General features: G+C 45.6%; 1 protein-coding gene across 1 annotated transcript in view; it reads right to left on the reverse strand.

The window, feature by feature from the left end:
- LOC124606856 (protein scarlet-like) overlaps window positions 1-18314 on the reverse strand; it is a 230364-nt gene that overhangs the window by 33732 nt on the left and 178318 nt on the right. The window contains exon 13 of the mRNA XM_047138937.1: window positions 11442-11542. Coding sequence (XP_046994893.1) covers window positions 11442-11542 — 101 coding nt within the window. The remainder of the gene's footprint in view (window positions 1-11441; window positions 11543-18314) is intronic.

An 18314-nucleotide genomic window follows, 5' to 3' on the forward strand; every position in this document is an offset into this window, starting at 1 on the left:
CGGACGGAGCAAGGAGGACATCAAAAGCAGACTCGCTATGGCAAAAAAGGCATTTCTGGCCAAGAGAAGTCTACTAATATCAAATACCGACCTTAATTTGAGGAAGAAATTTCTGAGGATGTACGTCTGGAGTACAGCATTGTATGGTAGTGAAACATGGACTGTGGGAAAACCGGAACAGAAGAGAATCGAAGCATTTGAGATGTGGTGCTATAGACGAATGTTGAAAATTAGGTGGACTGATAAGGCAAGGAATGAGGAGGTTCTACGCAGAATCGGAGAGGAAAGGAATATGTGGAAAACAGTGATAAGGAGAAGGGACAGGATGATAGGACATCTGCTAAGACATGAGGGAATGACTTCCATGGTACTAGAGGGAGCTGTAGAGGGCAAAAACTGTAGAGGAAGACAGAGATTGGAATACGCCAAGCAAATAATTGAGGACGTAGGTTGCAAGTGCTACTCTGAGATGAAGAGGTTAGCACAGGAAAGGAATTCGTGGCGGGCCGCATCAAACCAGTCAGTAGACTCATGACAAAAAAAAAAAGAAAAAAAAATTCAAGTTACTACAAGTTTTGCGTCTCGTGATTTAAAATAAAAATCGATCTTTCAGAAGGTGCATATTGCTGACCACAATCCACCGCCGCATCGCTCTTCACCATAAGTTACGTAGTTTTCTCGCAGTGCGCGAAAAACCAAACAATGCCCCAAGCTGCGGGCCACGTGTCCGCTTGGCGGTGGAGGCATCCCACTGACCGTTGCAAATCTCGCGCTGGCTCGCCACGCGCTTCCGTGAATAGCGCACCATGTCGCGCGCTCGCTCTCCACAAAGCACTCCTTGCATACTAGACCTATTCATCTAGTAACGGGAGTTTGTACCTTCACAATATCCACGAACGACCATCCCGCAGCTGTCAACCACCATGGTGGAGGAATGGGACGGCCTACCACAACAACGCCTTAGCAATCTCGTAGCCTGCATTGGAGCGTTGCTGACCGTCCACGGTCATCCGTTCTGGTCACACAGCCTATTAAGAACCGTGACACGCCTTTTGTAGTTTCCAGGGCACCGCCATGATTCGCGGTGACTTCAGCGTCATTCTTGTTCGTCTAATTACCTTGTCCACCGTACTGCAGCTGTTTTTTCTACTTATGGTACGAATTTCATCGAGGTATGTTATTTGGCGGTCAAACATCACGCGGAAGTTACTTTCGTCTTTATGTTTTGCACATTAGTGTATGTCAGATGCGACGTGCATAAGCTGAATACAACATACAGCTTTTTATGAAGCTACAGAAGATTAACGATTATATAAATAATGTAATTAGGCAGTGTGGTACGAACAACAGGGTTCGAAGTGTGATCAGTTTTGTTACTGGGAAGGAGAATTAATGAGTCAGCACATACGAAAGGGTACAAGAGCACGAAAAAAGACGCAGGAAAGGGAAGCTCACTGTCACGTTATCACTGATATTTACCTTGTATATGTAAGCGACAGTGAGAGAAATAAAGGAAAGTCTCAGGGTGCCAGTTGTTTGCACGGACAGAATATGAGCAACGTACGATTCGCTAGTGACGTAGGGGCGATGAACGGGGATTAAGTGGGGTGTGTAATGACTAATTCTATACAAAAAGGTAAAAATGTGAGGTATACTATGCGATGGTGGTGGACTGATGGGCAGTTAAATGTTAGAGATGAATCTGCAATAACAAGTAACAAATATGTAGTGACAAGAACTGCAAAAGGTAAATGATCACTGTATAAAAAGACAGAAACGTGCTGTATGCCACGGAGCACAGAGGCTCCACGCAGAACAGTACTGTCATTTGGGTTGTAGCGGGACGACGGGCGGCTAATGCCGTAGTTCCGGTCTGGTCTGCAGAGGGCTACGTTTTTGCGGCCCAACACCAGTCACGCGTTCGAAAATAGAGAGTTGCTCTGTCGACTTCACAGTCAGACGGAGGGTCTAGGTCCTTAGCAGAAGCCGAACCTTCTAATTACGACGAGCGCCAATGGACACAAACCAGCAACTATTCTTGGGAGCCTCAGTTCGTCCACCAGTTCATCGCTTCGCGACTGGACCTCGAAAAATTATTTGGAGTTGTTCACCAACTGGGGCTTAAAGTTTGATTCAGAGTGATGCATGTCAAATATTGTACCTGACGTCTCGTCTGTTCCAAACCAGCGTCACGATTGTATGTAAGTGATTCCCCAATCACTAGTATGAATGTTGACTCTGATCAGTCACTCAGTAGCTGTGTTAACCGTAGTCACCTTTTACTGCTCTGAAGCGTATCAAACGTTGCTAAAGTGCACCCTGCAAAAGAGCTCAATATCGAAAAATGAAGCTATTATACGCCTTTGAAATGTTGTGTTGAAGATGACTGTTGAAGATCAGATGGAAAGAGCGAGAGAAGGACAGGTGCGTTCTTCAATGAGTGTACGAAAGACATAATAAAAGAGGTAATGGTTGAAGATGTAGAATGTTTGGACACGTATAACAACGTGAGTCGTCGTTGAAAACTGTAGTTGAATGGATGGAGGAAGGAAGGAAAGAATTTCAGCAGGTTGTTTAGATATGAGTGTAAGGTGGGTTGTGGCGTGATGTGGGATTCAGAGGTTATGCTGCCATGAAGAGGATGCATGCTAAGCGACAGCAGTAGAAAACTATGTCAAAGCAACTATAGCGCTGGTAAGTGAACCTATGACATGTTTAACTGCGCAACAGATAGCTACAACATGGATATCATGTTTTTGTAATTAAGAGCAGCGATCTTCTATTCAGCAAGGGACATTTATTTTGCTTCATGACCTGAGAGGAGGGTGGATTACGCTAGTCTAAGGAAATCTTTGTTCTTAGAAGAGGTTTTCAGTGATACCAAATACACTTGGAAGAGTTTATGGTTTGATCCAAGTGGGAGCGGATTATACAAGACGTTAGTTGAAACGGTTGTGAATGTTAGGCCGAAAGATTTAAAATGTTTTTATTTTTTTAAAAGTAACAAGACGTTCTTCCTAAAACCAGCACCTACCACAAGACTAATCTGGCGTGTGGCACACCGTCCCAGTATACACGTGCCACAATTATGTTCTGCGTGACCTTAATTAAATTATCAAACATTTTATAAGCAACAAATAAGTTTCAAAAATTTTGACAAATAAGTAACTATATAAACAATTGATTCTACAAAGTTAACCTTGTAGTTAAAGGGTTGGACAAAAATATGGAAATCACGCGAGAGATACATGCTTGAATATAAATACAGATGCTAACCAAGGCTGCATGTTGCGCTCTGTAATTGACCACGAGCGTCACATGTGCAATGTCCTCAACATTTTTGGAGAGACACTCGTGGTCGGGACAATGATATGCGTAGCTTAGAGTGTATTGTGTCGGTGGTACGTGATTTACGAGGGTTATTCGGAAAGAAAAGAACGATCGGTCGCGAAATGGAAACCACAGTGAAAATCCGATGAGGTTTGGCACAGGTGGGCTGGGCAGTGTTTCTAGTATGTCCGTCGATTGCGTTACGTCGTTCTTTTCAGTTCTGAGCACACAGGAAGCACATAAAGATACCCAGAACAATAGTGTCTCCCACGAAGTACTAGGGCCTGGTGAGAAATTTTGCCTAAAGCCATGTAGCCAAAATTACATAACTGTCGTGCGGTTTCTTCTTCGAGACAATTCTCAGCCGCATTCTGCAGGGGCAATAAAGATGCTCCTACATCGTTTTCAGTTGGAAATGTTTGACTACCCACAATACAGCCAGTAATTGTCTCACTTGGAGTTTCATCTCTGCTCACGTGAACCGCTGACTATTAAGACAACATTTTGACACAGACAACGAGCTGTAGGCCAGCGCAGAGAATTGGCCGAAACCACTGGCGGCTGCCTTCTATAACGAGGGTATTGGAAAGTCGATACAACGCTACGACAAACGTCTGAGTCGGATCGGCGACTATGGAGATAAGTAGCTGGAAGTTTTAGCTAACTGTTGCAAATAAAGCAGTTTTGATTTTCACTGTGGTTTCCATTTCGCGACCTATCACTCCTTACTTTCCGAATAGGCCTCGTAGAACTTGGGCAAATCGTTCTTGCTCGCAAGGTGGGACTTCCGTATCCAAGGAAGTCGAAAAGTTCTATGTTTCAAGAGTCTCCGTATCGGAGATTTATACCACATACAGGAAAAGCGTAAAAATAGCATCTGCTAAGTCACAACGTGGTCGAGAGTGCGTCTTGTGCGATGGTGACAGAAGATCATTGAAGGTCATTGTGAGTAAATTATAAATGGATTACACCTGCAGAAGTCACTGCAAAACTCCATGTCGTACTCACGAACCCTGTCAGAGCCAAAGCAACACGAAGGAAGCTCCGTAAGGACGGAACTGCAGGGCGAGCTGGAACTGCAAACCATTCATGACCGGCACAAATGCCCGTGACGTTGTACCGAAGCCACGAAGAGATGGAAGAATCTCATTTGATCGGATGAGTGTGTTTCACACTGTTTCCAACTTCTGCCTGAGTTCAAGTCCCAAGAGTGAAACATGGCAGGGGTTCGGTGATTATTCGGGCAGCCATGTCATGGTATTCCATGGCCGCCACGGTTACTCTGGAGACAGGATTGCTACCAAGGATTACGCGAAAATTTTGGCTGGTGAGGTCCATCGCATGGTACAATGTGAGCCGTGTGCTGCTCGTGCGTGTTCGTACCGTTTATTGTTTAACATCTTGTCTTTGCGGCGCAGCCGTCTCATTTCTTATTCGATTTACTGGCGTCACTAAGTTGGTGGTTTGCTTGAGTGGCAGCAGCGACCCTTATCGATAAGTGCACTGTCGTACTATCTCTGGAGCGACTGTTAGTATTTCCGGATCGTCCTCTGTCGGAGTTGAGTGGGGACGCAGCGCCAGTGACCGCTGCCGACACACATGTACTGCCCGACGGGAGGAGCCTGGAGCGGGAACGACCGTTGGTTAGTCGGTCGGTCGGTCGGTCGCCTCATAGGACGACTTGTTTTTGGTCTTTTGCCGTTTCTGGGCCTCGTCAGTTGGTCATCTTGCCGGACGTGGGTCGGTTCCTTCCTTGTGCAGAGATGTCGGGTGCCCAATGGAGAAGTGTTCCCTCTGCATGGTTGGGTCCGAGCCAGTGTGCACGGGTCGCCGTGTCTCCCAGTTCCGAACGGACATCAAGGGAGTCGGGATGGACCTGCAGTGAGCTCCGGATAGCCATGACTATCCCGGCCGTTGCCGGAATAAACACAACTTGAGTGGGGACGACCTTGGTTGGTCGTACGGTCGGTCGTGTCATCGGACGACGTGTATTTAATGAACAAAGTAAGAGCATATGGACTATCAGACCAATTGTGTGATTGGATTGAGGAGTTCCTAGATAACAGAACGCAGCATGTCATTCTCAATGGAGAGAAGTCTTCCGAAGTAAGAGTGATTTCAGGTGTGCCGCAGGGGAGTGTCGTAGGACCGTTGCTATTCACAATATACTTAAATGACCTGGTGGATGACATCGGAAGTTCACTGAGGCCTTTTGCGGATGATGCTGTGGTATATCGAGAGGTTGTAACAATGGAAAATTGTACTGAAATGCAGGATCTGCAGCGAATTGACGCATGGTGCAGGGAATGGCAATTGAATCTCACTGTAGACAACTGTAATGTGCTGCGAATACATAGAAAGAAAGATCCCTTATCACTTAGCTACAATATACCAGCAACTGGAAGCAGTTAATGCCATAAATTATCTGAGAGTACGCATTAGGAGTGATTTAAAATGGAATGATCATATAAAGTTGATCGTCGGTAAAGCAGATGCCAGACTGAGACTCATTGGACGAATCCTAAGGAAATGCAATCCGAAAACAAAGGAAGTAGGTTACAGTACGCTTGTTCGCCCGCTGCTTGAATACTGCTCAGCAGTGTGGGATCCGTACCAGATAGGGCTGATAGAAGAGAGAGAGAAGATCCAACGGAGAGCAGTGTGCTTCGTTACAGGATCATTTAGTAATCGCGAAAGTGTTACCGAGATGATAGATAAACTCCAGTGGAAGACTCTGCAGGAGAGACGCTCAGTAGCTCGGTACGGACTTTTGTTGAAGTTTCTAGAACATACATTCACCGAGGAGTCAAGCAGTATATTGCTCCCTCCTACGTATATCTCGCGAAGAGACCATGAGGATAAAATCAGAGAGATTAGAGCCCACACAGAGGCATACAGACAATCCTTCTTTCCACGAACAATACGAGACTGGAATAGAAGGGAGAACCGATAGAGGTACTCAAGGTACCCTCCGCCACACACCGTCAGGTGGCTTGCGGAGTATGGATGTAGATGTAGATGTATTTAGTCGCCGACCGCTTATGGAAACCCAGTGTGTGTCGACTTGTGATTTCTCCTTGTTGTTCCACAGTGATTGGTTTTAGGATTGTCGGAGTCCTTGGTCCAAGTGTTGACATGGAACTGTGTGTAGCTTCTGTGATTTGCACTGAGAAGTTATGAATGCTGTCTGCGTAGTCGAGTACGCAGTCGGTCCGTTGGGACGGAGGAGCGAGTGTGTGTTTCTTCGCCGTGTGGATGCTGTCCGGCACGGGGTGTAGTTCGACAGCCTTTGGCGTTGTTCATATTTTTGAGTGGTTGTTGTCCTTTGGCGGTACTTAAACGCCAATTTTAAAGACGTAGTGCTGCTTTTATCTTCGTCCTCGCTGATATTTTCCGTTGTCGTGCCGTTCGTCGGGCGGAAGGGGTTTGATTAGGTTGTTGCTTTCCTTCAGCCGTCCCTGGGTCGGGTTGCCGTCCGATTATTTAATCTGACTTTTGGCTGCCTGTCTCAGCTAAACTTAGGGGAGTTATCTCCTCAGACCGACCCTTCGACCACTTCTGAGCACCGCTGTTCTGTCGTTGTTAGATTGTGATTTTCTTCTAGTCTCAAGTACTGTGCGATGCCTTGAGCCGTGTATTAATTTAGTTTGTTTTAATGTTAAGATAAGGCCTTCAGCTGTCTTAAATTAAAACTTTGAAGATTCTTGCTTAAACTAATTTTTTTTTTTGGAAAAAAGGAGATTTTTCCTATTGGAAATCATTATTATCCAGACCTTAAGCCTTGAGTTGTTTTATGTTCAGTATGTGGCCTTCAGCCGAGTTGTTATGTAAACTTTTGTAACTAAGGCCTTCAGCTGTGTGTATTCCTCAGGGAAATTTTAATAACTTGTGTTCGGGCCTTCAGCTGATTGTTTTTGAATGCTTTTAAGCGCATGTGTGATTAAGCGTTTTAGGAAAATTAAGTTTGTATGCTTTGTGCAACTCACAGTAACTGATTTTGGCCCCTTTCCACAATTATAACCTGATCCGCTCTGTCCTGCGAAATCAGATGTCACAATGTTTCTCAGCGGCGACGCTGTGTTCAAAGACGGCAGGGTCCCTGTTTACACTGTTCAAATCGTGCAGGACTGAGTTTCTGAGTACGACGATTAATTGCACATCTGTGCTGGCCACACGGTAAGCAGAACTCCATATTATTGAGCCCTTTTGGTCAAGTGTAGAGTGCGTGATCGTCATCCACATCCATTATCGTTACGGCAAGTTGGCACTATTTTTCAAGGGGAATGGTATAAGATTCCCTTGAAAACCTTATAGGACCAGTACTTATCCTTTCTGAGACGACTGGAAGCGGTTTTGAAAACCAATGGGTTTCCTACAGCGAATTAGGTAGGGCATGTGTACCGTGTTTTTGGTGTTTCCGTACTTTTGCCCACCCTCTTTACTTTTATTCCAGATTTTCTTTGATAGTTAATAACGCATTTGCAAGGCTGTAACTGAAAATGTGACAACAGTCGTTGTCCTGTTGTTGTTATGTTTGCTTACAGTGTGCTTTCGTATTCCTTGGGTGCACTGCGGCTTGTAAAAACTAAATTATCCTAAGGACAAACACACACACACACACCCATGCCCGAGGGAGTACTCGAACCTCCGCCGGGATCAGCCGCACAGTCCAGGACTGCAGCGCCCCAGACCGCTCGGCTAATCCCGCACGGCTGCGGCCTGTAGATCAGTTATTTGTGTCAGTCCAAAAAGTTGGTCGTGAGTGGACCATGGGATTTACCCATGCCGGAAGAGCCGACGTGCTTGTGGTGTATGGAGAGTGTACGAAGAACGCAGTTCGTTCTTGTACGGTGTACGCGGCAAGATGTCCCAATATAAATGAACCATCTCAGCAGTTATTTATCAACCTCTTCAAGAACTTACGCGAAAGTAGTAGTGTAGCACTTAGACAACGTAACAGGAGGAACAAATGACGACAGAAGAGGGGGAAATTAACGTTCTTGCTGCTGTTACTGTTGATCCGCACGTTAGCTCCCGCGCAATCGCACGAGGAAGTGGCGTGAGTCAGGCAGCTGTCGACGCATTCTCCATCGACATAGGTTCCATTTCTGTCGTTATTGCATCTCTCTGTACTTGGACATTACTACAGGATACTCCAGATGTATCAATGTATCTCATTTAGTCATGGAGCCACATATACCAATCGTAGCCAGGTATGCCGCCGAAACACGCACTACTGGTCTGTTGACAATGCCCGTTGCCGTCGTCAGGTGGAACATCAGAGCCATGGAGTGGTGAACAATCAACTCATAGACCCGTTTTTCATAGACGGAACACCGAACGTGCACAAGTATTGCAGCCTCCTAACAGGTCATCTTCCACAGATGCTAGAAGACGTTCCTCTGCAGTCTAGGAGGAACCTGTGATACCAACGTGATGGCTGTCCAACTCACAGTGCCACAAGGACCATAGCATTTCTTCACAAATTGTTTCCAAAACGATGGATTGGATGCAGAGGACCTATAACTTGGCTGGCCAGTTCACCGGATTTGACGCCTGTAGACTTTTCTCTGTGGTGAAAGCTAAAAGACTCTGTCTAAAAGAACATACCAATTACATCCGATGATATGCAACGACGAGTTACTGCAACCTGCTGGGACGTGTCCGGTAAAATGCTAGCACGTGTGCAGTCTAGGAGGAACCTGTGGTACCAACATGATGGCTGTCCAACAAACAGTGCCACAGGTACCATAGCATGTCTTCACAAATTGCTTCCAAAACGATGGATTAGATGCAGAGTACCTGTAACTTGGCCGGCCCGTCCACCGCGTTTGACACCTGTAGACTTTTCTCTGTGGTGGAAACTAAAAGACTGTCTAAAAGAACATACCAACTACATCCAATGATATGCAGCGACAAGTTACTGCAACCTGCTGGGATGCATCCGCTAAAATGCTAGCACGTGTGCAGACTGGAAGCATGTATTGCCGCTGGCGGTGGTCATTTTGAACACAACATATGATGGTCAATTGTCTTGTTACTGGTCAGAATCAACACAACTAGCGTATGCACTTTTGTTGTTCATTGCAAGGATGAGCCAGATAGTAGCCCCATAGTACGGGATTTATTTTACTTTTTATTCAATTTCAAAAGTCACTTTCTTCTCAAGCCGTAGCCAGCAGCGTCGGCTGCCTGTAATTTTTCCATCCCACCGTCTGGCAACAGCAAGTCAGCAAGCATCTCGATCACGCGCTTCCCCCGTGTGCTGACAAAGTAACGCCGTCTATGCGACGCTGACCAGGCCACGCTCTGGAAATTTCCATGCTGCCCCCACGGGTTCCTCGACTTCAGACCAATCAGGGCGGAGGAAGCCGCGTGGCCGTGTTGGATGTACCCAGCCGCCCGCCACTGGGGCTTTGTCTCTCAATTGCGCGCCCTGTAGCAGTCAACATCTCCTGCCCTTCCCGGTGCTGCGGCGCCACGGACTTTGTCTTTCCAGACACCGCTTTTCCTTAACTATGCATACTATGGTTCGCCCCTGACTAGGCTCTGGCTCACTCTCACCTCCCTAGGCCTGACTATGGGACCCTTTAGAAGGCAAAAGTAGCCAATAAAAGCCATAATACTTAAAATCTTCCTAATGGTTCGTTCACGCCCACCGCCTTCCAATCAGGCTGTCTTACATCTTTAATGTGTGGTACCACAGGTACTGTACAAGTGTCGGTGTGGAAACTTTTCAAAGTACGATATCTCGTAAACGACTCGCACTAGAATCCAGCAACAAACAGACTTTCTAATTTACCTTATTTATAGTTTGTTAATATCAATAGAAGCGAGACAGCGTTGTAGCCTCTCCCCGATGTTATTCAATTTGTATATTGAGCAAGCAGTAAGGGAAACAAAAGAAAAATTACGAGTAGGTATTAAAATCCATGGAGAAGAAATAAAAACTTTGAGGTTCACCGATGACATTGTAATTCTGTCAGAGACAGCAAAGGACTTGGAAGAGCAGTTGAACGGAATGGATAGTGTCTTGAAAGAGGATATAAGATGAACATCAACAAAAGAAAAACGAGGATAATTGAATGTAGTCGAATTAAATCGGGTGATGCTGACGGAATTAGATAAGGAAATGAGAAACTTAAAGTAGTAAAGGGGTTTTGTTATTTGGGGAGCAAAATAACTGAAGATGGTCGAAGTAGAGAGGATATAAAATGTAGACTGGCAGTGGCAAGAAAGCGTTTCTAAAGAAGAGAAATTTGTTAACATCGAGTATAGATTTAAGATAGATTTAAGTGTCAGGAAGTCGTTTTTGATAGTATTTGTATGGAGTGTAGCCTTGTATGGAAGTGAAACGTGGACAATAAATAGTTTGGACAAGAAGACAATAGAAGCTTTTGAAATCTGGTGCTACAGAAGAATGCTGAAGATTAGATGGGTAGATCACATAACTAATTAGGAGGTATTGAATAGGATTGGGGAGAAGAGAAGTTTGTGGACAACTTGGCTAGAAGAAGGGATCGGTTGGTAGGACATGTTCTGAGGCATCAAGGGATCACAAATTTAGCATTGGAGGGCAGCGTGGAGGTTAAAAATCGTAGAGGGAGACCATGAGACGAATACACTAAGCAGATTCAGAAGGGTGTAGGTTGCAGTAGGTACTGGGAGATGAAGAAGCTTGCACAGGATAGAGTAGCATGGAGAGCTGCATCAAACCAGTCTCAAGACTGAAGACCACAGCAACAACAACAATGTCAATAGGCAGAATTCTGTTTTAAAAAGTGCATGGTTGTACAAAAAATACACTTTCTGAGTGTTGTTACAATCCGTTTATTGACATAAGAGCCCCTGACTAACAATCCATTCTGTGAAAAACACACATTAATAGCACTTTTAATTTCCGTAACATTTGTGGGGCAAGTTTTAAGTGATCCACCCTGTACATGGTAAACTACTAATCACAATTTCAAAAAAGTTTTATTTCGTTTAGCAAAGGAAGTAATGGAGTATTTGTTAGTGTGTCAAAGTTCTTCCAGTGCTTTGTAGCCGGACAGTAACTACTAAAGGTTATGGTGGGTTGGTAAAGTGTGTAGAATCATAGTGAAACTTACTGATGTTTGTGACGCCTTCCCATTGGACGACGGAGAGCGCTTCGTTGGCGTACATGAGCCAGGACAGGTACTGCATCCACTCGACCGCCACGGGCAGCGTGCTGCGGGCAGAGAACACCACAGCACAGCGGGCGTCAGTCACATACAGGTGCACGTCTGTCTTCTAGAAGAGACTTCCTACATTCTACGAGGGGCGTTCAGAAAGTAAGCTCCGATCGGTCGCGAAATGGAAACGACTATGAAAATCCGATAAAGCTTTGCACAGATGTGTTGGGTAGTGTCTCTAGTATAACCCCAGTTAGCATCACGTCGCTCTTCTCATTTCTGAGCTCGCAGTGAGTGCGTAAAGATATCTAGAAAATAGTGTCTGCCGCCAAGTACGAGGGCCTGGTGAGAAATTTCGCCTGAAGCTATGCAGCTAACATTACGTAACTGTCGTGCTGTTTCGTCTTCACGACAATTCTCAGCCGCATTCTGCAGGGGCAATGAAGATGCTCCTGCATCGTTTTCAAATGGAAATGTTAGATTACCCACAATACAGTCCGCAATTGTCTCCCCCTGAGTTTCATCTCTGGTCACATGAACCGCTGTCTTTGAAGACAACATTTTGACACAGACAACGAGGTGTAGGCTAGCGTGGAGAATTGGCGGAAAGCACTGGCGGCTGCCTTCTATGAAGAGGCTATTGAAAAGTTGGTACAACGCTATGACAAAAGTCTAAGTCAGAAAGGCGACTACGTAGAGAAGTAGCTGAAAGGTGTAGCTAATTGTTACAAGTAAAACATTTCTGATGTTCACTGTGGTTTCAATTTGGCAATGAATCGGAGCTTACTTTCTGAGCAGGCCTCGTATATATGAAGATGGTATCTATTGTTTCGGACATGTCCGAAAGAGCAGATACTATCTGTGACCATGTAGTTCGTTAGAATGAAATTACAATGAAATGAATACCCTTAGCTGCATGCAGGCGTTGGTGTAAGTCAACGGGGACAGTTGAAAATGTGTGCTCCGACTGGGACTCGATCGCGGAATCGCCTACTTACGTGGCAGACCCTCTGTCCATCTGAGCCACCGAACACACAGAGGATAGTGCGACTGCAGCGACTTATCACCCGCACGCCTCCCGTGAGACCCACATTCGCAACTTATTGTCCCGCACTATATTCATAGTGCCTCTGCCCAGCATACTCATTACTCGCGGCTTTCGGACATGTCCGAAAGAACAGATACCATCTTCGTATATATATATATATATATATATATATATATAAGGCTCACCGGCCATTGGACCATGTTTTTCTGTGCGGATGCACAAACAGAAACAGAGCCCGAACTCTTACAGGAATCGGATCGGCAGTGAAGCCGTGAGGAATGAGTATGATGGGCAGGGGCACTAGAAATATAGTGCGGGACAATAAGTTGCGAATGTGGGTCTCACGGGAGGCGTGCCACAGATAAGTCCCTGCAGTCCCACTGTCCACTGTGTTCTCGGAGGCTCAGAAGGGTAGAACATCTGTCATATAAGCAGAAGATCACAGGTTCGAGTCCCGGTCGACGCACACATTTTCAACTGTCCCCGTCGACTTATATCAACGCCTGTATGCAGCTAAGGGTATTCATTTCTTTGTAATTTCATTCCTACATTCTGTCACAGAAGAAGTACCGTGTACTTTCACTATAGTGTATTCGTTTTCCTGACTTTCCATTTAGCTTTCTTATCTGCTATTGCTGTTGTTGTCACACGAAGAACACCTACAACTAGCAACTTCACGATTATTGTTACTAGTCTACAGTTGTAGTTAATTCACTGTTGCTGCCACCACCGCCTCGAACATCCTACTTTAACAATTTCTGCTAATACTTTTACTGTTAATTCTTTTACCACACTTCGATTGCAGCTATTATAACTAATTACTGATTGTATTGTTTTTTATATTGATTTGATCGTTGGCCCTAAATGTACAGCTCAGTAGTGTACTGTCTTGCGTCTCTAAACTTGTTTGCTGTAAGAACCTTCCAAATGGTTACTGGAGCAGATTCACGTTGGGGACATCGGTGACTCATTTCCATTCAGATGTATGTTTGCCGTGCTGTCCCTAAATTGCGTTTTTGAAACGACAGGGGTGATTTCCTTCTCCGTCCTATCCCAGACCGAGCTTGCGCTTCATCTCTAATGACCTCGACGTCGACAATACGATAAACTAATTCTTCTTTCCATCTTTCGTTTTTTGTACGCATTAATCCGAGCAAGGCGCGCATTCTTCGCTGTTTTGTGAGTGTGCTCAATTACTTTGTGGCTCTGTTGCCCCTAGGTAACACAGCTACGCATCAGCACGCATCGCTTCACTTTGCACTGAGTACCAATGATTCCTCTGTTAACTGTCGAGGCCGTGTTACTTCCCCATTCCGTTACTGGGACAAATGATCGATGAATTATGGCGGTTCTTTCTCGTTTAATGATGGTGGCTAATAAAGTCTGCTCTGGTCCCCGTCGACTAAAGTTACACACCTTTTTCTGACACAGCTTCGGCTTAGAAATTTAGAGTATCAAAACTTTCTTTCGCTCTAATTGAGTCGTTAAAGTTCCTGCTTGATACATGTTATTTCACAGTAATTGCTGTCTTCAGTTGAGGCATATTTCTTTAGTATCTGATCTGGTCCCCTATGTGAGACAGGTTGAAGGCGACAGGTAGGTGTATGCAAATAATCTTCGCCATCTTGTGCAAACAAAAGCTGTTTTTCAACATGTTGTTACACACTGCTAAGATGATTCCTGCTGACGACCATCTACTGGGGAACTTCAGTATTTGAGGTTCGCGTTCAGGAAAAATGGCAATATCAGGATAGATACAGAAGCCGTTTTTGCTTACCACCGAGGCGTGGTTCTCCATGCCATAACCGGCAGCTTACCTCTCGATCTGTGCGGCGACGACCAGGAAAGCAGGACGCATTTCCAGACATATGGATTGAGACCGGTATTCCGAATCGAAGATACGCGATACGTTATGACTAGTTAAAGACGACGTACGTCTCAGATACTCTGAGAGAAATAGAAGTAAGCTGTAGGGAAATACGAATTGTATATAATATGTACTAGTTCCAAGAGCCAATAATACACTCCTGGAAATGGAAAAAAGAACACATTGACACCGGTGTGTCAGACCCACCATACTTGCTCCGGACACTGCGAGAGGGCTGTACAAGCAATGATCACACGCACGGCACAGCGGACACACCAGGAACCGCGGTGTTGGCCGTCGAATGGCGCTAGCTGCGCAGCATTTGTGCACCGCCGCCGTCAGTGTCAGCCAGTTTGCCGTGGCATACGGAGCTCCATCGCAGTCTTTAACACTGGTAGCATGCCGCGACAGCGTGCACGTGAACCGTATGTGCAGTTGACGGACTTTGAGCGAGGGCGTATAGTGGGCATGCGGGAGGCCGGGTGGACGTACCGCCGAATTGCTCAACACGTGGGGCGTGAGGTCTCCACAGTACATCGATGTTGTCGCCAGTGGTCGACGGAAGGTGCACGTGCCCGTCGACCTGGGACCGGACCGCAGCGACGCACGGATGCACGCCAAGACCGTAGGATCCTACGCAGTGCCGTAGGGGACCGCACCGCCACTTCCCAGCAAATTAGGGACACTGTTGCTCCTGGGGTATCGGCGAGGACCATTCGCAACCGTCTCCATGAAGCTGGGCTACGGTCCCGCACACCGTTAGGCCGTCTTCCGCTCACGCCCCAACATCGTGCAGCCCGCCTCCAGTGGTGTCGCGACAGGCGTGAATGGAGGGACGAATGGAGACGTGTCGTCTTCAGCGATGAGAGTCGCTTCTGCCTTGGTGCCAATGATGGTCGTATGCGTGTTTGGTGCCGTGCAGGTGAGCGCCACAATCAGGACTACATACGACCGAGGCACACAGGGCCAACACCCGGCATCATGGTGTGGGGAGCAATCTCCTACACTGGCCGTACACCACTGGTGATCGTCGAGGGGACACTGAATAGTGCACGGTACATCCAAACCGTCATCGAACCCATCGTTCTACCATTTCTAGACCGGCAAGGGAACTTGCTGTTCCAACAGGACAATGCACGTCCGCATGTATCCCGTGCCACCCAACGTGCTCTAGAAGGTGTAAGTCAACTACCCTGGCCAGCAAGATCTCCGGATCTGTCCCCCATTGAGCATGTTTGGGACTGGATGAAGCGTCGTCTCACGCGGTCTGCACGTCCAGCACGAACGCTGGTCCAACTGAGGCGCCAGGTGGAAATGGCATGGCAAGCCGTTCCACAGGACTACATCCAGCATCTCTACGATCGTCTCCATGGGAGAATAGCAGCCTGCATTGCTGGGAAAGGTGGATATACACTGTACTAGTGCCGACATTGTGCATGCTCTGTTGCCTGTGTCTATGTGCCTGTGGTTCTGTCAGTGTGATCATGTGATGTATCTGACCCCAGGAATGTGTCAATAAAGTTTCCCCTTCCTGGGACAATGAATTCACGGTGTTCTTATTTCAATTTCCAGGAGTGTAATAGAAGACCAAGAACGAAGTACTCGAATTAAAAAGTGTGCGAGACAATGATGTAGTCCCCCAACGGTTCAGCTTATACAGTGAAGAAGCAATGATGAAAAAGATTCAGTGTAAAGCGATATCAACGTTAACATTCACTGATAACATTCATATCCTCAGTGAAAGTCAAGGGGAATTACACGATCTCTTGAATGGAATCAACAGTCCATTGAGTACAAAATATGTACTGAGAGTAAACCGGAAAAAGACAAAGGTAACGAGAAGTGGCAGAAATGAGAATGGCGAGAAAAGTAGTGTCAAAATAGGTGGTAACGGAGTAGACCAAATTTAGGGATTCTTTACCTGGGAAGCAAAATAACCATAACCGTACCAAAACGGATGAAACAAGGAGGACATAAAAAGCAGACTAGCACAGGTAAAGAGGGCATTTCCGCTCAAGAGAAGTCTACTGGGATCAATCATAGGCCTTAATTTGAGGAAGAAACTTCTGAGTTTAAATGTTTGGAGGACAGCATTGTGATGCAGTGAATCATGGATGTGGGGAAACCGGAACAGAAGCGAATCGAAGCGTTTGAGATGTGGTGCTACAGAGGAATTTGGAAAATTAGGTGGACTCATAACGTCAGGAATGTGAAGGTTCCCCGCAGAATCGGCGAAGATAGGAATGTTTGGGGAACACTGACAAGAAGATGGTGTAGAATGATAGGATCATGGAATAACGTCCATGGTAGAGTGAAATTTAGAAGGAAAAAACTGAAAAGGAGGAGAGTGACTGGGATACATCCAACAAATAACTCATGACGTACGATGGAAGTGCCACTCTGGGATGAAGAGGTTGGCACAGGAGAGGAATACATGGCGGGGCACATCCAACCAATCAGAAGACTGCTGACTCCAAAAACCGAAAATGGAAAGGAAAGTCTTCGAGCCTCCTATGAAAGCGACAGCATCTATGTAGGGCGAACAGTCCACATTGTTGCGCTGGGCACACCGTACACGTAAAGTGAAACGTGCCGAATAAATCGAAGGAGGTTGAACGTTGCCTCAAGCACGAGCTTGAAATACAATTGGAAAGAAGAATTTTTCGTCCATGGGGCGTCATATTGGCATTCTGTTATAAAAAAGAGGAGATTAGATAAAATCTTAATAAGTTTCATCGATCTCGGGGGTGCACTCAGATGCTTGACGGTTATTTGGCATGTAAGTGGATCACTTGGACGACCCCGCAGGTCGGTAAGTTTACCCCTGAGGACGATGACGGAATCAGCTGTAGAAAGATTGAGAATTTTATCCGAATTATGCAGCTTTATTACCGAATTTTTTGATTCATATCCAGACAATTTCTTTCGTTAAGTTTATGCTGCACCCTCGGTGCTGGCATATCGCATCTCGTTTCTCGCCAGGAACCGTTGTCCTGCGGCTGTACACGTAGCTAGTCGAGTGGATTAATTGCCATGTGCGATTCGAAAACGTTGGTCTCTGCATCTTTCTATGACAGTTACAGTGATTCATTCATGTCAAAAATGTGATTATTGACAAGGAGAACGAAAAACAGCCATGGATGCATACTTTGAATGAAGGCTGTCCACGACGCCTCTACTTTTAGCAGTTCTAACAACAGCTCAAAAATTATCCAGAGCGCATTTTCAGATAGTTAAGAATGTTCCAACAATTTCTGCAATTTATTTCAAATATTATTGAATCAGAATAGTTAAACACACAAAGATTTAACCCAACAATGCTAACCTAACCTCTGTGGGGAACAATTTGTTGGCCTACTCGCTCTGAAGTAGTGTTTTCTTAGCTTTTATCCACATTCACTTCATCTACTACATTTGACATTTATAGATTTTTTCCGTGGAATTTTATTGTAAAAAAGTAAACGCTATGTCAGGTGAAACAGTAACTAATTTCCAAACGTCCTTGTACCTAATATTATCCATCACGAAGTGGTTGTGTCTGATCCAAGGTACCTTTACACCCAAAAACGGCTGAAATAACTGCACGTTTAAATTCATCTCTTCTATTTCTCACTCTTTAAATCGTCTCATAAGCGCACAACTGTTGCTATCTGGCTATGGTGGCTTCATAGGAAGGAAATGCGAGGTACAAAGGATACTGCATAAAAAAACACTTGTGTGGCCCATTCTAGCATTCTGCTCAAATATATGGGAACCATACCAAATATGACTGGCAGGGGATATTGAACGCATGCATGGATGGGCAACACCAATGGTCACATGTTTCTTTGATGGACGACATAGCGTTATGAAAATGTAGAAGAAACAAGAGCTGGCAGATACGTGAAGATAGTTGGAAACTGTTCCACGAAAA

This window comes from Schistocerca americana, chromosome 3 (genome assembly GCF_021461395.2).
Source record: "Schistocerca americana isolate TAMUIC-IGC-003095 chromosome 3, iqSchAmer2.1, whole genome shotgun sequence".
Lineage (NCBI taxonomy): Eukaryota > Metazoa > Arthropoda > Insecta > Orthoptera > Acrididae > Schistocerca > Schistocerca americana.